Here is a 23,914-nt window from a genome sequence, read left to right on the forward strand (position 1 = left end):
TTAGGGGATTCTTTACTGCAAGAGCAGGGGATTCTTCACTGTACTATTAGGGGATTCTTTACTGTAAGAGCAGGGGATTCTTCACAGTATGATTAGGGGATTCTTTACTGTAAGAGCAGGGGATTCTTCTCTGTACGATTAGGGGATTCTTTACTGTAAGAGCAGGGGATTCTTCACTGTACGATTAGGGGATTCTTTACTGTAAGAGCAGGGGATTCTTCACAGTACGATTAGGGGATTCTTTACTGTAAGAGCAGGGGATTCTTCATTGTACTATTAGGGGATTCTTTACTGTAAGAGCAGGGGATTCTTCACTGTACGATTAGGGGATTCTTTACTGTAAGAGCAGGGGATTCTTCACAGTACGATTAGGGGATTCTTTACTGTAAGAGCAGGGGATTCTTCATTGTACTATTAGGGGATTATTTACTGTAAGAGCAGGGGATTCTTCACTGTACGATTAGAGGATTCTTTACTGTAAGAGCAGGGGATTCTTCACTGTACGATTAGGGGATTCTTTACTGTAAGAGCAGGGGATTCTTCACTGTACGATTAGGGGATTCTTTACTGTAAGAGCAGGGGATTCTTCACAGTACGATTAGGGGATTCTTTACTGTAAGAGCAGGGGATTCTTCATTGTACTATTAGGGGATTATTTACTGTAAGAGCAGGGGATTCTTCACTGTACGATTAGGGGATTCTTTACTGTAAGAGCAGGGGATTCTTCACTGTACGATTAGGGGATTCTTTACTGTAAGAGAAGGGGATTCTTCACTGTACGATTAGGGGATTCTTTACTGTAAGAGCAGGGGATTCTTTACAGTATGATTAAGGGATTCTTTACTGTAAGAGCAGGGGATTCTTTACAGTACGATTAGGGGATTCTTTACTGTAAGAGCAGGGCATTCTTCATTGTACTATTAGGGGATTCTTTACTGTAAGAGCAGGGGATTCTTCACTGTACTATTAGGGGATTCTTTACTGTAAGAGCAGGGCATTCTTCACTTTACGATTAGGGGATTCTTTACTGTAAGAGCAGGGGATTCTTCACAGTACGATTAGGGGATTCTTTACTGTAAGAGCAGGGCATTCTTCACTGTATGATTAGGGGATTCTTTACTGTAAGAGCAGGGGATTCTTCACTGTACGATTAGGGGATTCTTTACTGTAAGAGCAGGGGATTCTTCACTGTACGTTTAGGGGATTCTTTCCTGTAAGAGCAGGGGATTCTTCACTGTACGATTAGGGGATCCTTTACTGTAAGAGCAGGGGATTCTTCACTGTACGATTAGGGGATTCTTTACTGTAAGAGAAGGGGATTCTTCACTGTACGATTAGGGGATTCTTTACTGCAAGAGCAGGGGATTCTTCACTGTACTATTAGGGGATTCTTTACTGTAAGAGCAGGGGATTCTTCACAGTATGATTAGGGGATTCTTTACTGTAAGAGCAGGGGATTCTTCACTGTACGATTAGGGGATTCTTTACTGTAAGAGCAGGGGATTCTTCACAGTACGATTAGGGGATTCTTTACTGTAAGAGCAGGGGATTCTTCATTGTACTATTAGGGGATTCTTTACTGTAAGAGCAGGGGATTCTTCACTGTACGATTAGGGGATTCTTTACTGTAAGAGCAGGGGATTCTTCACAGTACGATTAGGGGATTCTTTACTGTAAGAGCAGGGGATTCTTCATTGTACTATTAGGGGATTATTTACTGTAAGTGCAGGGGATTCTTCACTGTACGATTAGAGGATTCTTTACTGTAAGAGCAGGGGATTCTTCACTGTACGATTAGGGGATTCTTTACTGTAAGAGCAGGGGATTCTTCACTGTACGATTAGGGGATTCTTTACTGTAAGAGCAGGGGATTCTTCACAGTACGATTAGGGGATTCTTTACTGTAAGAGCAGGGGATTCTTCATTGTACTATTAGGGGATTATTTACTGTAAGAGCAGGGGATTCTTCACTGTACGATTAGGGGATTCTTTACTGTAAGAGCAGGGGATTCTTCACTGTACGATTAGGGGATTCTTTACTGTAAGAGAAGGGGATTCTTCACTGTACGATTAGGGGATTCTTTACTGTAAGAGCAGGGGATTCTTTACAGTATGATTAGGGGATTCTTTACTGTAAGAGCAGGGGATTCTTTACAGTACGATTAGGGGATTCTTTACTGTAAGAGCAGGGCATTCTTCATTGTACTATTAGGGGATTCTTTACTGTAAGAGCAGGGGATTCTTCACTGTACTATTAGGGGATTCTTTACTGTAAGAGCAGGGCATTCTTCACTTTACGATTAGGGGATTCTTTACTGTAAGAGCAGGGGATTCTTCACAGTACGATTAGGGGATTCTTTACTGTAAGAGCAGGGCATTCTTCACTGTATGATTAGGGGATTCTTTACTGTAAGAGCAGGGGATTCTTCACTGTACGATTAGGGGATTCTTTACAGTAAGAGCAGGGGATTCTTCACAGTACGATTAGGGGATTCTTTACTGTAAGAGCAGGGGATTCTTCACTGTACGATTAGGGGATTCTTTACTGTAAGAGCAGGAGATTCTTCATTGTGCTATTAGGGGATTCTTTACTGTAAGAGCAGGGGATTCTTCATTGTGCTATTAGGGGATTCTTTACTGTAAGAGCAGGGGATTCTTCACTGTACGTTTAGGGGATTCTTTCCTGTAAGAGCAGGGGATTCTTCACTGTACGATTAGGGGATCCTTTACTGTAAGAGCAGGGGATTCTTCACTGTACGATTAGGGGATTCTTTACTGTAAGAGAAGGGGATTCTTCACTGTACGATTAGGGGATTCTTTACTGCAAGAGCAGGGGATTCTTCACTGTACTATTAGGGGATTCTTTACTGTAAGAGCAGGGGATTCTTCACAGTATGATTAGGGGATTCTTTACTGTAAGAGCAGGGGATTCTTCTCTGTACGATTAGGGGATTCTTTACTGTAAGAGCAGGGGATTCTTCACTGTACGATTAGGGGATACTTTACTGTAAGAGCAGGGGATTCTTCACAGTACGATTAGGGGATTCTTTACTGTAAGAGCAGGGGATTCTTCATTGTACTATTAGGGGGATTCTTTACTGTATGAGCAGGGGATTCTTCACTGTACGATTAGGGGATTCTTTACTGTAAGAGCAGGGGATTCTTCACAGTACGATTAGGGGATTCTTTACTGTAAGAGCAGGGGATTCTTCATTGTACTATTAGGGGATTATTTACTGTAAGAGCAGGGGATTCTTCACTGTACGATTAGAGGATTCTTTACTGTAAGAGCAGGGGATTCTTCACTGTACGATTAGGGGATTCTTTACTGTAAGAGCAGGGGATTCTTCACTGTACGATTAGGGGATTCTTTACTGTAAGAGCAGGGGATTCTTCACTGTACTATTAGGGGATTCTTTACTGTAAGAGCAGGGTATTCTTCACTGTACGATTAGGGGATTCTTTACTGTAAGAGCAGGGGATTCTTTACAGTTCGATTAGGGGATTGTTTACTGTAAGAGCAGGGCATTCTTCACTGTACAATTAGGGGATTCTTTACTGTAAGAGCAGGGGATTCTTCACAGTACGATTAGGGGATTCTTTACTGTAGGAGCAGGGCATTCTTCACTGTACGATTAGGGGATTCTTTACTGTAAGAGCAGGGGATTCTTCACTGTACGATTAGGGGATTCTTTACAGTAAGAGCAGGGGATTCTTCACAGTACGATTAGGGGATTCTTTACTGTAAGAGCAGGGGATTCTTCACTGTACGATTAGGGGATTCTTTACTGTAAGAGCAGGAGATTCTTCATTGTGCTATTAGGGGATTCTTTACTGTAAGAGCAGGGGATTCTTCATTGTGCTATTAGGGGATTCTTTACTGTAAGAGCAGGGGATTCTTCACTGTATGTTTAGGGGATTCTTTACTGTAAGAGCAGGGGATTCTTCACTGTACGATTAGGGGATTCTTTACTGTAAGAGCAGGGGATTCTTCACTGTACGATTAGGGGATTCTTTACTGTAAGAGCAGGGGATTCTTCACTGTACGATTAGGGGATTCTTTACTGTAAGAGCAGGGGATTCTTCATTGGGCTATTAGGGGATTCTTTACTGTAAGAGCAGGGGATTCTTCACAGTACGATTAGGGGATTCTTTACTGTAAGAGCAGGGCATTCTTCACTGTACGATTAGGGGATTCTTTACTGTAAGAGCAGGGGATTCTTCACTGTACGTTTAGGGGATTCTTTACTCTAAGAACAGGGGATTCTTCAATGTACGATTAGGGGATTCTTTACTGTAAGAGCAGGGGATTCTTCACAGTACGATTAGGGGATTCTTTACTGTAAGAGCAGGGCATTCTTCATTGTACTATTAGGGGATTCTTTACTGTAAGAGCAGGGGATTCTTCACTGTACGATTAGGGGATTCTTTACTGTAAGAACAGGGGATTCTTCACTGTACGATTAGGGGATTCTTTACTGTAAGAGCAGGGGATTCTTCACAGTACGATTAGGGGATTCTTTACTGTAAGAGCAGGACATTCTTCATTGTACTATTAGGGGATTCTTTACTGTAAGAGCAGGGGATTCTTCACTGTACTATTAGGGGATTCTTTACTGTAAGAGCAGGGGATTCTTCACTGTACGATTAGGGGATTCTTTACTGTAAGAGCAGGGCATTCTTCACTGTACGATTAGGGGATTCTTTACTGTAAGAGCAGGGGATTCTTCACTGTACGATTAGGGGATTCTTTACTGTAAGAACAGGGGATTCTTCACTGTATGATTAGGGGATTCTTTACTGTAAGAGCAGGGGATTCTTCACAGTACGATTAGGGGATTCTTTACTGTAAGAGCAGGGGATTCTTCACTGTACGATTAGGGGATTCTTTACTGTAAGAGCAGGGGATTCTTCATTGTACTATTAGGGGATTCTTTACTGTAAGAGCAGGGGATTCTTCACTGGACGATTAGGGGATTCTTTACTGTAAGAGCAGGGCATTCTTCACTGTACGATTAGGGGATTCTTTACTGTAAGAGCAAAGGATTTTTCACTGTAAGAACAGGGGATTCTTTACTGTAAGAGCAGGGGATTCTTCACTGTACTATTAGGGGATTCTTTACTGTAAGAACAGGGGATTCTTCACAGTACGATTAGGGGATTCTTTACTGTAAGAGCAAAGGATTTTTCACTGTAAGAGTAGGGGATTCTTCATTGTTAGAACAGTGTATTCTTCACTGTTAGAGTAATACATTCTTTCCTATAAGAAAAGGAGATTCTTTATTGTAAGAGCAGGGGATTCTTCACTGTACGATTACGGAATTCTTTACTGTAAGAGTAGGGGATTACTTACTGTACGAGCATGGGATTCTTTACTGTAAAAACAACGGATTCTTCAATGTAAGAATAGGGGATTCTTCACTGTTAAAGCAGGGCATTTTTCACTATTAGATCAGGGGATTCTTTACTGTAGAAGCAGTGTAGTATTCACTGTTATAGCAGTAGATTATGTACTTTAGCAACAGTGAAATGGGGCCTTTGATGGGCCCCTGCACTCCCCAATAGCACTCTTGAATCGCTTACTGTGGGCACAAATGAACCATAGGAGGAAGCACCTTACGTCTGTCAAATCCCTAAGATGCTAATTGCTTATTCTAAAAGCAATGAATTATTTCCAGTAAGAGAAGAGGATTCTTTTCTGTAAGAGCAGGGGATTCTTCACTGTACAAGCAGGGGTTTCTTTATTGCAAGAGTAATGGATTCTTCATTGTAAGAACAGGGCATTCTTCACTGTTAGAGCAGAGGATATTTCACTCTCATAGCAGGGAATTATTTACATTAAGAGCACGGGATTCTTCACTGTAAGAGCAGGATATTATTTACTGTAAAAGCAGGGGATTCTTTACTGTAAGAGCAGGGGATTATTTACTGTAAGAGCAGGGGATTATTTACTGTAAGAGCAGGGGATGATTTTTCAGTAAGAACAGGGCACTCTTCACTGTTAGAGCAGGGGATATTTCACTCTTAGAGTTGAGGATTATTTACTTTAAGAGCAGTAGATTCTTCACTGTAAGAGCAGGGGATTATTTACTGTAAGAGCAGGGGATTATTTACTGTAAAATCAGGGGATTATTTACTGTAAGAACGGGATTATTTACTGTAAGAGCAGTGGATTCTTCACTGTAAGAGCAGGGGATTATTTACTGTAAGAGCAGTGGATTCTTCACTGTAAGAGCAGGGAATTATTTACTGTAAGAACGGGATTATTTACTGTAAGAGCAGTGGATTCTTCACTGTAAAAGCAGGGGATTGTTTACTGTAAGAGCAGTAGATTCTTCACTGTAAGAGCAGGGGATTATTTACTGTAAGAGCAATGGATTCTTCACTGTAAGAACAGTGGATTATTTACTGTAAGAGCAGGGATTATTTACTGTAAGAGCAGTAGATTCTTCACTGTAAGAGCAGGGGATTATTTACTGTAAGAGCAGTAGATTCTTCACTGTAAGAGCAGGGATTATTTACTGTAAGAGCAGTAGATTCTTCACTGTAAGAACAGGGGATTATTTACTGTAAGAGCAGGGATTATTTACTGTAAGAGCAGGGGATTATTTACTGTAAGAGCAGGGGATCATTTACTGTAAGAGCAGTAGATTCTTCACTGTAAGAGCAGGGGATTATTTACTGTAAGAGCAGGGGATCATTTACTGTACGAGCAGGGGATTCTTCACTGTAAGAACAGGGGATTCTTTACTGTAAGAGCAGTGACACTGGAACTTTCTATCGTAGACTGTTGATTTATTATTTAATAGGGGTTTGGATACCTTTATAGGAAGAAAACCTATTAAAGTTACAGTTCGGGCAGTCTATATTTGTTTCTAGAAAGGCTGTTAATCCATGTTTGGAGTCGGGAAGGATTTTCTTTGTAAGGGCACATTACCCTTCAGTATTTGGTCAGTATTCGGTCAGTATTTTTTCTCAGGAGTGGGAGCCGAAACCAGTCACCAATTCTGCATTTATCACCCACTCCTGGTTTTGGCTCCCACTCCTGACCGAATACTGGTAGTGGGGCCGTGGCTTTGCTTTTGGGAATTCATGGACCCCATCTGTATTACTGGGCAGGTGGCTACCTGAGCCTCCCAGCGATGTACTGACCAAAACGCGTCAGCACAATGTGGGAATTTATTAGATTTTGAGGTTTTGCTTCCAGACTATATGTATAATGTGACGCTTGTCATCAGCTGCCAGGAGTTTATGTCTCTGGGGAGCCACCGGTCACCTTGATGGTTGACACAAAGTTTAATCTCCTGAGATCCCTAATTTAAATCTTTAGCAATCCGCCCCCCGGGGGCCCCTGATCCAGGATGGCCGGAGGGGAGCAGCTGCTGACACTACCAAGGGCTCTGAATGCCGGAGGGCAACAGATGCCACACGCTGACCAAACAGGGCAGTCCGCACGCTGAAGAGAGACAGACTGAAGAAAGATGTATAAAGAGCAGAGCCCATCAGTCAATTATTTATATACAGACTCAAGACCAGGCCCTCTAGACTAATAGAGACCCCAAACCAGACCCTAAATAAAGACTCCAGACCACTAGGCTAAAAAAGACATCAAACCATGCCCTAAGTAAATACAAACCCCAGATTAAGACCCCCTAGAATAAGAAACCACAAGCCATAGCTTAAATAAATACAGACTCTAGACCGGACCCCTCTATACTAATATGGACCCTGAACCAAATTTAAAAAAAAATACAGACCCCAAACCAGAGCATCAATAAATAAAGACCTCAGACCAGACCACTAAGCTAATAAAGGCCCCAAGTCAGACCCTAAATATATACAAATCCCAGATAAGACCCACTAGAATAAGAGAGACCACAAAACAGGCCTTAAATAAGTACAGACACCAGACCCCTCTCTACTAATGAGGCCCCTCAACCAAATTTATAAAAAATACAGACCGCAAACCAGAGCCAAAATAAAGAAAAACCTCAGACTAGACCACTAGGCTAATAAAGGCCCCAAGTCAGACCCTAAACATATAAAAATCCCAGATAAGACCCACTAGAATAAGAGAGACTACAAAACAGACCCTAAATAAGTACAGACCCCAGACCAGACCCCTTTATAGTAATAGGGACTCTGAACCAAATAGTAAAAAATACAGACTCTAAATAAGTACAGACCTGACCCTAAATACAGACCCCAGACCAAACCCCCTATGACAATAAAGACCTCAAATCAGACCCTAAATAAATACAGACCCCAGACAAAGGCATAAATAAAGACCTCAGACATGACCACAAGGCTAATAAAGACCCCAAATCAGACCCTAAATAAATACATATCCCAAATAAGACCTCCTAGAATAATAGAGACCACAAAACAGGCCCTAAATAAGTACAGACCCCAGACCAGACCCCTCTATACTAATTGGGACCCAAAGCAAATCCAAAAACAACACAGACCCCACACCAGAGCTTAAATAAATACAGACCAGACCCTAAATAAGTACAGACCCCAGACTAGATCCCTCCATACTAATAGGGACCCTGAACCAAATCCTAAAAAATACAGACCCCAAACCAGACTCTAAATAAGTACAGACCAGACCCTAAATAAATACAGACCCCAAACCAGAGCTTAAATAAATACAGACCCCAGACCAAACCCCTCTAGACTAATTAAGACCCCATAACATAAATATACACCTCCAACCAGACATTCTGAATGATCAGTGAACTTAGACCAGACCCCTAAATAAACACAGACCCCAGACCAGACCCCAAATAAATGCAGACCCCAAATAAATAGACCTCCAGGCCAGCCTCCTCGACTAATAGAGACCCCATAGCATAAATACAGACCCCAGACCAGACCCTTCTAGCATAATAGTAACAGTTATTAGACCATGTCCTTAAATAAATACAGACTCTTGACCAGACCCCTTAAAAAAGGCAAACCTCATATAAGACCCCCCCCCAAAAGATACAGACCCCAGATCGGACCCCCTAAATAAGTACAGACGTCAGACCAAACTCTTAAATACAGATCCCAGACCATACTTCCTAAATAAATAGAGACCTTAAACCAGACCCTTCCATACAGACACCACACACCTATAAAAAGGCCCCAATGCAGACCCTGAAACCCAGACCCCGGACCAGAGGTGCATTTAACTGATCGTTGCAGGGTCTGTTTTCTTTCCCATGACTACCAGTGGCTATGGCCAGGTCATATGACTGACAGCTGCCTATAGACAATGGCAACCAAAAGAATTTTAAAGGCAGATTTGGGTGTGAATGGAGAAGATGAAATCTCAATATCTTACTAAATTCTTCATACAGAGACAAAGTGATTTAAAATTAGAATTGCCAGATCTTAAAGGGCCAGTACACCCAAATATCCTGCGCTACTGATGGAAGCATCAGCCGTGAGTGAAGTCATTGCATCCTCACGTCTTGTCAGGGCCACATGGGTCCCGACCTAATTCCATGCAGGTGTCATCATAATGAGCGGCACCAAATGAGGCGAATGATCCGATAAACCATGAGGGAATCACAGCTGATGGGCGCAATGCTGAGATCAGTTATTCTGAGCTTATTCTTCCAAAATGAGAACTGGACAGAAGGAGCCATTGTCCGAAAACCTTCCCAAATCTGTCGGGAAGAACACTGAAACACTCATATGAAGACTCCTGTGCCCAGGTTGTACCAGCATGGTCCATACCACCATATACAAGAGCATGTATAACTCATACCAGCTGTACATGTATAATTATATACAGGAGATGCCCAGGTTATACCAGCTGTACATGTATAATTATATACAGGAGATGCCCAGGTTATACCAGCTGTACATATATAATTATATACAGGAGATGCCCAGGTTATACCAGCTGTACCTGTATAATTATATACAGGAGATACCCAGGTTATACCAGCTGTACATATATAATTATATACAGGAGATACCCAGGTTATATCAGCTGTACATATATAATTATATACAGGAGATGCCCAGGTTATACCAGCTGTACATATATAATTATATACAGGAGATACCCAGGTTATACCAGCTGTACATATATAATTATATACAGGAGATGCCCAGGTTATACCAGCTGTACATATATAATTATATACAGGAGATACCCAGGTTATACCAGCTGTACATATATAATTATATATAGGAGATACCCAGGTTATACCAGCTGTACATATATAATTATATACAGGAGATGCCCAGGTTATACCAGCTGTACATATATAATTATATACAGGAGATACCCAGGTTATACCAGCTGTACATATATAATTATATATAGGAGATACCCAGGTTATACCAGCTGTACATATATAATTATATACAGGAGATGCCCAGGTTATACCAGCTGTACATATATAATTATATACAGGAGATGCCCAGGTTATACCAGCTGTACATATATAATTATATATAGGAGATACCCAGGTTATACCAGCTGTACATATATAATTATATATAGGAGATGCCCGGGTTATACCAGCTGTACATATATAATTATATACAGGAGATACCCAGGTTATACCAGCTGTACATATATAATTATACAGTGGTGGGCAAAAGTATTGGCACCCCTGCAATTCTGTCAGATAATACTCAGTTTCTTCCTGAAAATGATTGCAATCACAAATTCTTTGGTCTTATTATCTTCATTTAATTTGTCTTCAATGTAAAAACACAAAAAGAATTGTCCTAAAGCCAAATTGGATATAATTCCACACCAAACCTAAAAAAGGGGGTGGATGAAAGTATTGGCACCGTTTGAAAAATCATGTGATGCTTCTCTAATTGGTGTAATTAACAGCACCTGTAACTTACCTGTGGCACCTAACAGATGGTGGCAATAACTAAATCACACTTGCAGCCAGTTAACATGGATTAAAGTTGACTCAACCTCTGTCCTGTGTCCTTGTGTGTACCACATTGAGCATGGAGAAAAGAAAGAAGACCAAAGAACTGTCTGAGGACTTGAGAAACCAAATTGTGAGGAAGCATGAGCAATCTCAAGGCTACAAGTCCATCTCCAAAGACCTGAATGTTCCTGTGTCTTCCGTGCGCAGTGTCATCAAGAAGTTTAAAGCCCATGGCGCTGTGGCTAACCTCCCTAGATGTGGACGGAAAAGAAAAATTGACGAGAGATTTCAATGCAAGATTGTGCGGATGGTGGATAAAGAACCTCGACTAACATCCAAACAAGTTCAAGCTGCCCTGCAGTCCGAGGGTACAACAGTGTCAACCCGTACTATCCGTCGGCGTCTGAATGAAAAGGGACTGTATGGTAGGATACCCAGGAAGACCCCACTTCTTACCCCGAGACATAAAAAAGCCAGGCTGGAGTTTGCCAAAACTTACCTGAGAAAGCCTAAAACGTTTTGGAAGAATGTTCTCTGGTCAGATGAGACAAAAGTAGAGGTTTTAGGGAAAAAGCATCAACAGAGTGTACAGGAAAAAAAAAGAGGCATTCAAAGAAAAGAACACGGTCCCTACAGTCAAACATGGTGGAGGCTCCCTGATGTTTTGGGGTTGCTTTGCGGCCTCTGGCACTGGACTGCTTGACCGTGTGCATGGCATTATGAAGTCTGAAGACTACCAACAAATTTTGCAGCATAATGTAGGGCCCAGTGTGAGAAAGCTGGGTCTCCCTCAGAGGTCATGGGTCTTCCAGCAGGACAATGACCCAAAACACACTTCCAAAAGCACTATAAAATGGTTTGAGAGAAAGCACTGGAGACTTCTAAGGTGGCCAGCAATGAGTCCAGACCTGAATCCCATAGAACACCTGTGGAGAGATCTCAAAATGGCAGTTTGGAGAAGGCACCCTTCAAATATCAGGGACCTGGAGCAGTTTGCCAAAGAAGAATGGTCTACAATTCCAGCAGAGCATTGTAAGAAACTCATTGATGGTTACCGGAAGCGGTTGTTCGCAGTTATTTTGGCTAAAGGTTGTGCAACCAAGTATTAGGCTGAGGGTGCCAATACTTTTGTCGGGTCCATTTTTGAAGTTTTGTGTGAAATGATCAATGATTTGATTTTTGCTTCATTCTCTTTTGTGTTTTTTCCTTGCAAGCAAATTAAATGAAGATAATAAGACCAAAGAATTTGTGATTGCAATCATTTTCAGGAAGAAACTGAGTATTATCTGACAGAATTGCAGGGGTGCCAATACTTTTGGCCCCCACTGTATATAGGAGATACCCAGGTTATACCAGATGTACATATATAATTATATACAGGAGATGCCCAGGTTATACCAGCTGTACATATATAATTATATATAGGAGATACTCAGGTTATACCAGATGTACATGTATAATTATATACAGGAGATGCCCAGGTTATACCAGCTGTACATATATAATCATATACAGGAGATACCCAGGTTATACCGGCTGTACATATATAATCATATACAGGAGATACCCAGGTTATACCAGCTGTACATATATAATTATATACAGGAGATGCCCAGGTTATACCAGCTGTACATATATAATTATATACAGGAGATGCCCAGGTTATACCAGCTGTACAGATATAATTATATACTGGAGATGCCCAGGTTATACCAGCTGTACATATATAATTATATACAGGAGATACCCAGGTTATACCAGCTATACATATATAATTATATACAGGAGATGCCCAGGTTATACCAGCTGTACATATATAATTATATACAGGAGATACCCAGGTTATACCAGCTGTACGTATATAACTATATACAAGAGATACCCAGGTTATACCAGCTGTACATATATAATTATATACAGGAGATACCCAGGTTATACCAGCTATACATATATAATTATATACAGGAGATGCCCAGGTTATACCAGCTGTACATATATAATTATATACAGGAGATACCCAGGTTATACCAGCTGTACGTATATAACTATATACAGGAGATACCCAGGTTATACCAGCTGTACATATATAATTATATACAGGAGATACCCAGGTTATACCAGCTATACATATATAATTATATACAGGAGATGCCCAGGTTATACCAGCTGTACATATATAATTATATACAGGAGATACCCAGGTTATACCAGCTGTACGTATATAACTATATACAGGAGATACCCAGGTTATACCAGCTGTACATATATAATTATATACAGGAGATACCCAGGTTATACCAGCTGTATGTATATAACTATATACAGGAGATACCCAGGTTATACCAGCTGTACATATATAATTATATACAGGAGATGCCCAGGTTATACCAGCTGTACATATATAATTATATACAGGAGATACCCAGGTTATACCAGCTGTACGTATATAACTATATACAGGAGATACCCAGGTTATACCAGCTGTACATATATAATTATATACAGGAGATACCCAGGTTATACCAGCTATACATATATAATTATATACAGGAGATGCCCAGGTTATACCAGCTGTACATATATAATTATATACAGGAGATACCCAGGTTATACCAGCTGTACGTATATAACTATATACAGGAGATACCCAGGTTATACCAGCTGTACATATATAATTATATACAGGAGATACCCAGGTTATACCAGCTGTACGTATATAACTATATACAGGAGATACCCAGGTTATACCAGCTGTACATATATAATTATATACAGGAGATGCCCAGGTTATACCAGCATGGTGCACTTCACTATATACAAGAAGATGTAGAGCTATATCACGGTACCTATCCATATAATAATTTCTGAGAGACCCTTGACTTGATACTCACCGGTTCACCTCGAGTCACTCTTCCTCCGCCATTCTTTGAGGAGCTCTGTGAAGATCCGTGAGCTTTGGATTGATTTCTACATGGTAAAGACATTTTTATTATAATTCATACACCAAAAAACACTAAATAATACAAATATGTCGGGAGAACCCCAGATATGTGAGCGCCAAAAATGTAGAATGTGTCTGGTATGATTTCAATGGCATTCAGCTGTAATACCAGACACAGCCTGAGGACAGCAGTGGCACTGTTTCTGAATAAAAATATAGATCCCTTCAGCTCCTATTTCTAGAAGAACTGTAAAAAAGTAAATCTTACCTACATTCCATAGCGGCCATGAATCCGGGAAAATCCAAGAATTCTTCAATCTGCGATACAAGATCAATAAGAAAGATGTTTTCAGTGAATTCTACTAGAGAGGTAGCACCTAAAATCTGGGACCGGTGACATCATCGCACCAGGTTGGTGATGTCACTACATGCAGTAGACTGCAACGATGGTTTCATCCCCAACTAGGCTCTGATTTACACAGAGTTGAGGCCTGGGGCCATCCTAGACCCTTGTGAGCTTTGTAGTCACCAAAAAACACCACCACTGATCCTAAAAAATAGTCGGGGTCACATTGGGTTGAGGTAATGTCTTGATCATCATTAGGATAGGCCATACATTTGTGCTTAGCTGAGAGAACCCCAAAGTCTTTCCTGAATGAGATAAAGCCTCAGAACCAGGCACAGCCCAGCGGCGTACAGACACACTTCTGTGCCTGGTTCTGAGGCTTTATCTCATTCAGGTTTTCTACAGAGGGTCCGAATGGTTGGACCTCGACCTATCACACATTGCTGACTGACATTGAGACTATTTCTGGAAAACCCCTTTTATAGGAATACTACCTCATAACAATAAATAATAGTTTACATTTACAAATCGGTAGAGGTCCCAACGTTTTGGACCTCCGAGTGATTCCGAAATGTGAAAGTTGTATTTATCAGATCAGAAGAGAAGAAGAATAACAAACTGTTTTGTGCTTTCGTAGCCCTATGGATCTTGGATCGTAACGATCAGTGGAATCAGGCTTCTCGATACGCATAATAGGGAAGTCCCTTTAAGAGGGCACCACGCCACAAATTAAAAAAGTTGATTATATCACATTGATATTCGACTTCTAACCTTTTCCTTGGCCTTGGCCCATTCCACATCCTCATGGTCATCATTCTGTGGCCTGTTGACGTTTTCTTCTCGTCTTCCTTTGCCATTCCTTTTTTCTTTGGCCGAGGAGCTGTACAATGAATCGGAGGCAGGGGTTAGAGGTGGATTATTATACGGCTCCACCATTAGGATTAGGAAAATCCGATCTGGATTTTCTTTTAGTTGTGATTTAAAAAAAGCCTCAATGTCTTAATCTACCGGGAAGTCGGAGAATTTTCTGGCCCGTTTTTGTCTTTCTCGTCACTTAGGTGCACATCTTGTTTCACTTGTTCTATCAGTTTGGAACAAATGTCCATTTCCTACAAAAATTATAAAGAGAATATATCATCATTACCGAGGCTGACGTCCGTGTGTTACATATTGGTACATTATATCATGGAATGAGAAGGATTAGGAACAAGTCTGTGAAGAATGTAGAGGCAGTCTGTGGAATGGCAGTGGTAGACCTCCTCCCTGGCTACTGGAGATGGATACTGACCACCCAATGGAAAATAATCAATGAGGTGACCCAATGATGCATTCTGTGTTTCGAATCCAAGTATGGACCATGATTCACGGACCAGACATGGTTCTCCTGACCCAAACTCAACAGCCTCATAGACATATATGAGGCAATCGAATTAAGGTCAGGAGACCCTTGGCCGTTCGTGCATCATTAGTCCGTACATTGATGTGTGCATCCAGCCTTAAGCAGAACACCTATTTAGGGAGACGCAGAAGTCCAGTATTGTTCATACGAAGCCAACACCTTGCTGATGCGATCAAACAGGTCAAAACAGAACTGTCCGCAAACAGTTGTCTGTGGTTAGCAAGTTGTCCTAATTTACCCCATCATTCTTCTCCCCCGGGAGCCACAGAAGCTCCAAAAATTTTTATTAACTTGATATCTAGAGGCACATTCAGGGGCAGGAACTATGAATTTACCATGATCAAATCGAAGACAACTGTTTAAGGGAACATATGCAACCAATTGCCTTGGGTTCTCCAAATTCTCCCGGCATGTCCAGGAAGCTCTTGGAAAAAAGAGAGACTATCTAGACTCCCTGAAAGTTGGTAAATCCCCAGTACACTGGAGAAGGTTGAACTATTTTTTTTTGGCCATGACTTCAAGTTCACTTGTGTCCAATGGCACATTGGGGGCAGGAAGAAACCAAGACAACTGCTTTGGATGGGGGGCTCATGTGGCCGGTTGCCCTAAGTTACCCCATTTTTCTTCTCCATAGATAATGTGACACTTGCGAACTCTCCCAGAAAAAAAGGGAGACCACTTGCACTCTATGAAAGTTGGCAAATTCACCATTAGAGAAGATTCAACAATTTTTGTGTGCAAGACTTCAAGCACTGGTGCCGAAAGGCACATTGAGGGCAGGAATGGGACCTGTCCTGAGGGTAGGAGGATCAAATGGAGGCAACCAAGGCAACTTCTTAAGGGAAGGCCCATGTAGCAGGTTTCCCTAAGTTACCCCAGTCTTCTTCCCAGGAAGGAGCATCAAAAAGAGGCAACCAAGACAACTGCTTAGGGGAGGCTCGTGTAGCAGGTTTCTCTAAGTTACCCCATTCTTCTTCTCTGGGTAAGAGGATCAAAAATAGTCAATTAAGACAACTGCTTAGGGAACGCTCATGTAGCAGGTTTCCCTAGGTTATCCCATTCTTCTTCCCCATGGATAATGTGACACTTGCAAACTCTCCTGACATGCCTGGAAAAAATGGAGACAACCTAGGCTGCCTAAAGAGATGGCCAATTCCTTTGGCATCACGGAAGCTTCAACCTTTTTCATTGCTACGACTCAGGCATTCAGGGACACAATAGGGTTTGGGAATAGATACTTCCCCAAGAGTAGGAGGATTAAAGTGACTGCCCCTTTACCAAAATTGGATGGAGACATGGGACACCACCCATAACAGACCCCAGTTTTCTCTTGCTATGGGACTCTCTCTCCTCCATGGTCCCCTTTTGCTTGATCCATCCACATTGTTAACCTGGACTTTGCTGATAAGGTTCAAGATCTGTCCAGAAAGGTTGTCTATGATTGGCTCGTAACTTGAGCACAAAAGTGTGCAAACCACAGATGTCTCCTGAAGGAAGGAGCCAAAATCATGTTGCCCCATCCTTCTTCTCCATGGATATCTGAACCTTCACAAGGTTGCTTTGATTTGCCCATCATCTCTTTGAGTAGCCCATCATATTCAGGGGAGATTTGTCCTTTCTACTCTACAACTAGCTAACCATTAACACAAAGAACCCAATGCAAAGTAGTAGAATTAATTAACATTGTTCTTGGATCACTCACCCTTCCCGGATCTGACGCGTTGATTTTCTTCTCTCTGAACCCTGAATCAAAAATGGAAAAAGAAGATGAAGAGAAAAAAAAACTGGAACTGTAGGGGAGGCGATAATTACAGATGAGTCCAAAATAAAAACAAGGCGCTTTCACAAAGTCAGGTTCCCATTAATGAATCATATCCTGGCCACGTAGTAACCTAGCCGGCAAAACTGGAAAGAAAGACTCACCAAGAGGCTTTTCCGTCACGACCTCGTCGCTGAGCTAATGCGCTCTCATTTTAGCCTGAAATTATGGATATTTTTAGATCTAATTTCACCCATAATTACAGATGCGCCTTAACCAAGAAACAAAAAGTTGTACGTTCTGTTCCAACCCCTGACATCTGATGATGAGCCAGTGCGCCATTATCTACAAGATGGAGTTAATGTGACCTAGGTTCCTCTACGTATCCTAATGCTCGGAGCACAATTTCTTGGGCTTTTTTGAATAAAGGCAATTATCATTGGCCATCTGCGTAAATCATTAGGCTTCTTCAATTATCTTGTTAGTCACCATGAGCCAAATAGTGAAGAGCAGAAGATAAAATAACCCATCAGGAGATGGAAAACTGTCAAAATTTTCTGACTTAGGTTCACTGGCACTAAAAAATTCACAACATCCTTATGGTCATGGTGGAAGGGTCCAGTGGATACATGGAATCATAGACATCAAGAACCTTTAAAAGCTCATGTTGTCCCATTGTTTGGTCTTCAAAGGTCGGATTTGACCACCTTCTGGTTTTGGCCAAGTTGCCAATCAGAAGACTCATCGTAAATGGTCCTCTTTTTGGTAGCCAAGGGACTTCTATATCGAAGCCCCAATACACATTAAATTGCCACCAATTTTGGTTTGAGGGGACAAATGATGTCGGTGGAGATATCAAATGCTTGATACTTTTGTTCTCCAGACCATCTTCTGGTTTTGGCCAAGTTGCCCATCAGAAGACTCATCGTAAATGGTCCTTTTTTGATAGCCAAGGGACTTCTATATCGAAGCCCCAATACACATTAAATTGCCACCAATTTTGGTTTGAGGGGACAAATGATGTCGGTGGAGATATCAAATGCTTGATACTTTTGTTCTCCAGACCATCTTCTGGTTTTGGCCAAGTTGCCCATCAGAAGACTCATCGTAAATGGTCCTTTTTTGATAGCCAAGGGACTTCTATATCGAAGCCCCAATACACATTAAATTGCCACCAATTTTGGTTTGAGGGGACAAATGATGTCGGTGGAGATATCAAATGCTTGATACTTTTGTTCTCCAGACCATCTTCTGGTTTTGGCCAAGTTGCCCATCAGAAGACTCATCGTAAATGGTCCTTTTTTGATAGCCAAGGGACTTCTATATCGAAGCCCCAATACACATTAAATTGCCACCAATTTTGGTTTGAGGGGACAAATGATGTCGGTGGAGATATCAAATGCTTGATACTTTTGTTCTCCAGACCATCTTCTGGTTTTGGCCAAGTTGCCCATCAGAAGACTCATCGTAAATGGTCCTTTTTTTGATAGCCAAGGGACTTCTATATTGAAGCCCCAATACACATTAGATTCCTACCAATTTTTCGTTTGAGGGGACAAATGGTGTTGGTGTCGTCATTCTTTAGGAGTAATTTTTTCTTACCCTGGACACTTCAAAATCATCTGGTAATTATCATTTTAAGCCGTCCAGCCATTGCCGTCTCTGAACACCAAAAATGCAATCCGCTCTCTAACTAAAAGCAAAATTCTGAATTTGGTCAAAGACTAAAACTAAAGAGAATTTATGTCTTTTTGTTTGGGATTCAAAAAAATGGCGAAAGACAGCGCCACCCCTGTGGAGAAGGCTGTGTCTGGTACTGCAGCTGAGCAATATTTTTTATCGAAAAGAAAGAAATAATTTACTGGCTAACAATAAGTGAGACGGCGCTGTCTCCTGTAATTGAGAGCAGAATAATAAGGATTCGCACCCAGTCAGTCCCCGAGGGACAGGAACTGTTAATTGTGTTTCCGAGTCAGGTGGGAGAAGGCGCCACCGGACGTCCGCTTCCCACAAACAAATAACCTCCAAGCCGAGGAAGATATCAAGATTTTTGATAAAATATCACGTCGCTTCCTAATTAATTTTCCTTGGCAAAATTTCAATCTATCATTCAATTATCATCTCCCAATTAGCGAAGCAGAACGAGTCGATAAGTCCGAGGTGAGGGAAAAAAAATCATTTCTAAACTCTCAATTTAATTGCTTAGTTTAATCGACAGAGCCAAGGGTGATGCCGGAAAATAAGAGGAGCAAAAAGGGCATTTGCTCCCAAAATCAATAAACGTGACATGAAAATATCGGCCTCGAGACGTCCTTCTGTGCAGAGTCCTCTAATATTCTGCATTGTCTCTTAATCATGCTTGACAATTTCTGGGACGCTGCCCCTTTAAATTTTGTCATCGTCGATATTTAGAGATAGTTTGGCCAGGGCTTTGTGTTTAGGTGGAGTCTGAGGTCTACATTAAAGGGAATCTGTCAGCGGGTTTTTGTTGTGTAATCTAAGATCAGCATGATGTAGGGACAGAGACCCTGATTCCAGTGATGTGTCACTTACCGGACTGCATGCTGCAATTCGGATATAATCACATTTCTCTGGTGCAGATCTCGGAATGCTGAGCTGTGTATAACCCACATCCTGATTGGCTTCTTTGTGACCCCTCCTAAACTTATCAGGATATTACTGGAGATAGTTTAGAGCAAGAGAATGCGGCTATAAATTTATTTTAATATAAATAGGGTCATTTATAATTCTGCTCAAGTGTAATTCCCACCACTAGGGGGAGCTCCCTGTATACAGAGACACATGATAAGATTCTGTCTGCAGCCACCACTAGAGGGAGCTCCCTGTATACAGAGATATATGATAAGATCCTGTCTGCAGCCACCACTAGGGGGAGCTCCCTGTATACAGAGATACATGATAAGATTCTGTCTGCAGTCACCACTAGGGGGAGCTCCCTGTATACAGAGATACATGATAAGATCCTGTCTGCAGCCACCACTAGGGGGAGCTCCCTGTATACAGAGATACATGATAAGATCTTGTCTACAGTCACCACTAGGGGGAGCTCCCTGTATACTGAGATACATGATAAGATCCTGTCTGCAGCCACCACTAGGGGGAGCTCCCTGTATACAGAGATACATGATAAGATTCTGTCTGCAGCCACCACTAGGGGGAGCTCCCTGTATACAGAGATACATGATAAAGATCCTGTCTGCAGCCACCACTAGGGGGAGCTCCCTGTATACAAAGATACATGATAAGGTTCTGTCTGCAGCCACCACTAGGAGGAGCTCCCTGTATACTGAGATACATGATAAGATCCTGTCTGCAGCCACCACTAGGGGGAGCGCCTTGTATACAGAGATACATGATAAAAATCCTGTCTGCAGCCACCACTAGTAGGAGCTCCCTGCATACAAAGATACATGATAAGGTTCTGTCTGCAGCCACCACTAGGAGGAGCTCCCTGTGTACAGAGATACATGAGATTTTGTCTGCAGCCACCACTAGGGGGAGCTCCCTATATACAGAGATACATGATAAGATCCTGTCTGCAGCCACCACTCGGAGGAGCTCCCTGTATACAGAGATACATGATAAGATTCTGTTTGCAGCCACCACTAGGGGGAGCTCCCTGTATACAGAGATACATGATAAGATCCTGTCTTCAGCCACCACTAGGAGGAGCTCCCTGTGTACAGAGATACATGAGATTTTGTCTGCAGCCACCACTAGGGGGAGCTCCCTATATACAGAGATACATGATAAGATCCTGTCTGCAGCCACCACTAGTAGGAGCTCCCTGTATACAGAGATACATGATAAGATTCTGTCTGCAGCCACCACTAGGGGGAGCTCCCTGTATACAAAGATACATGATAAGGTTCTGTCTGCAGCCACCACTAGGAGGAGCTCCCTGTGTACACAGATACATGAGATTTTGTCTGCAGCCACCACTAGGGGGAGCTCCCTATATACAGAGATACATGATAAGATCCTGTCTGCAGTCACCAATAGGGGGAGCTACCTGTATACAGAGATACAGGATAAGATTCTGTCTGCAGCCACAACTAGGGGGAGCCCCTGTATACAGAGATACATGATAAGATCCTGTTTGCAGCCACCACTAGGGGGCGCTATCTGTATACAGAGATACATGATGAGATCCTGTCTGCAGTCACCACTAGGGGGAGCTCCCTGTATATATAGATACATGATGAGATCCTGTCTGCAGTCACCACTAGGGGGAGCTCCCTGTATACATAAATACATGATGAGATCCTGTCTGCAGTCACCACTAGGGGGAGCTCCCTGTATACAGAGATACATGATAAGATCCTGTCTGCAGTCACCACTAGGGGGAGCTCTCTGTATACAGAGATACATGATAAGATCCTGTCTGCAGCCACCACTAGGGGGAGCTCTCTGTAGACAGAGTTGCATGATGAGATCCTGTCTGCAGTCATCACTAGGGGGAGCTCCCTGTATACATAGATACATGATGAGATCCTGTCTGCAGTCAACACTAGGGGGAGCTCCTGTATACATAGATACATGATGAGATCCTGTCTGCAGTCACCACTAGGGGGAGCTCCCTGTATACAGAGATGAATAATAAGATCCTGTCTGCAGCCACCACTAGGGGAAGCTCCCTGTATACAGAGATACATGATAAGATTCTGTCTGCAGCCACCACTAGGGGGAGCTCCCTGTATACAGAGATACATGATAAGATTCTGTTTGCAGTCACCACTAGTGGGAGCTCCGTGTATACAGAGATACATGATAAGATCCTGTCTGCAGCCACCACTAGGAGGAGCTCCCTGTATACATAGATACATGATAAGATCCTGTCTGCAGCCACCACTAGGGGGAGCTCCCTGTATACAGAGATACATGATAAGATCCTGTCTGCAGCCACCACTAGGGGGAGCTCCCTGTATACAGAGATACAAGATAAGATCCTGTCTGCAGCCACCACTAGGGGGAGCTCTCTGTATACAGAGATACATGATGAGATCCTGTCTGCAGTCACCACTAGGGGGAGCTCTCTGTACACAGAGATACATGATAAGATTCTGTCTGCAGCCACCACTAGGAGGAGCTCCCTGTATACAGAGATACATGATAAGATTCTGTCTGCAGCCACCACTAGGGGGAGCTCCCTGTATACAAAGATACATGATAAGGTTCTGTCTGCAGCCACCACTAGGAGGAGCTCCCTGTGTACAGAGATACATGAGATTTTGTCTGCAGCCACCACTAGGGGGAGCTCCCTATATACAGAGATACATGATAAGATCCTGTTTGCAGCCACCACTAGGGGGAGCTCCCTGTATACAGAGATGCATGATAAGATCCTGTCTGCAGCCACCACTAGGGGGAGCTCCCTGTATACAGAGATACAGGAAAAGATTCTGTCTGCAGCCACAACTAGGGGGAGCTCCCTGTATACAGAGATACATGATAAGATCCTGTCTGCAGCCACCATTAGGGGGCGCTCTCTGTATACAGAGATACATGATGAGATCCTGTCTGCAGTCACCACTAGGGGGAGCTCCCTGTATACATAGATACATGATGAGATCCTGTCTGCAGTCACCACTAGGGGGAGCTCCCTGTATACAGAGATACATGATAAGATCCTGTCTGCAGCCACCACTAGGGGGAGCTCTCTGTATACAGAGATACATGATGAGATCTTGTCTGCAGTCACCACTAGGGGGAGCTCCCTGTATACATAGATACATGATGAGATCCTGTCTGCAGTCACCACTAGGGGGAGCTCCCTGTATACAGAGATGAATGATAAGATTCTGTCTGCAGCCACCACAAGGGGGAGCTCCGTGTATACAGAGATACATGATAAGATTCTGTCTGCAGCCACCACTAGGGGGAGCTCCCTCTATACATAGATACATGATAAGATCCTGTCTGCAGCCACCACTAGGGGGAGCTCCCTGTATACAGAGATACAAGATAAGATCCTGTCTGCAGCCACCACTAGGGGGAGCTCTCTGTATACAGAGATACATGATGAGATCCTGTCTGCAGTCACCACTAGGGGGAGCTCCCTGTATACAGAGATGAATGATAAGATCCTGTCTGCAGCCACCATTAGGGGAAGCTCCCTGTACACAGAGATACATGATAAGATTCTGTCTGCAGCCACCACTAGGGGGAGCTCCCTGTATACAGAGATACATGATAAGATCCTGTCTGCAGCCACCACTAGGGGGAGCTCTCTGTATACAGAGAAACATGATGAGATCCTGTCTGCAGTCACCACTAGGGGGAGCTCCCTGCATACAGAGATACATGATGAGATCCTGTCTGCAGTCACCACTAGGGGGAGCTCCCTGTATACATAGATACATGATGAGATCCTGTCTGCAGTCACCACTAGGGGGAGCTCCCTGTATACAGAGATGAATGATAAGATTCTGTCTGCAGCCACCACTAGGGGGAGCTCCCTGTATACAGAGATACAAGATAAGATCCTGTCTGCAGCCACCACTAGGGGGAGCTCTCTGTACACAGAGACACATGATAAGATTCTGTCTGC

The 23,914-nt window shown here is 42.6% G+C and overlaps 1 protein-coding gene across 7 annotated transcripts in view; it reads right to left on the bottom strand.

Annotated features, from left to right (window-relative positions):
• The window catches only part of LOC141164275 (uncharacterized), a 71,409-nt gene that overhangs the window by 3,105 nt on the left and 44,390 nt on the right, over nt 1-23,914 (bottom strand). For all 7 annotated transcript variants that reach the window (XM_073649405.1, XM_073649406.1, XM_073649409.1 and 4 more), the window contains 5 exons: nt 17,287-17,327; nt 15,194-15,294; nt 14,957-15,065; nt 14,108-14,157; nt 13,790-13,865 (listed from right to left, as the gene is read on the bottom strand). In XM_073649405.1, coding sequence (XP_073505506.1) covers nt 13,790-13,865; nt 14,108-14,157; nt 14,957-15,065; nt 15,194-15,294; nt 17,287-17,327 — 377 coding nt within the window. The remainder of the gene's footprint in view (nt 1-13,789; nt 13,866-14,107; nt 14,158-14,956; nt 15,066-15,193; nt 15,295-17,286; nt 17,328-23,914) is intronic.

This window comes from Phyllobates terribilis, unplaced genomic scaffold, assembly GCF_046119375.1.
Source record: "Phyllobates terribilis strain yellow unplaced genomic scaffold, ASM4611937v1 Scaffold_10__3_contigs__length_209671492, whole genome shotgun sequence".
Classification (NCBI taxonomy): domain Eukaryota; kingdom Metazoa; phylum Chordata; class Amphibia; order Anura; family Dendrobatidae; genus Phyllobates; species Phyllobates terribilis.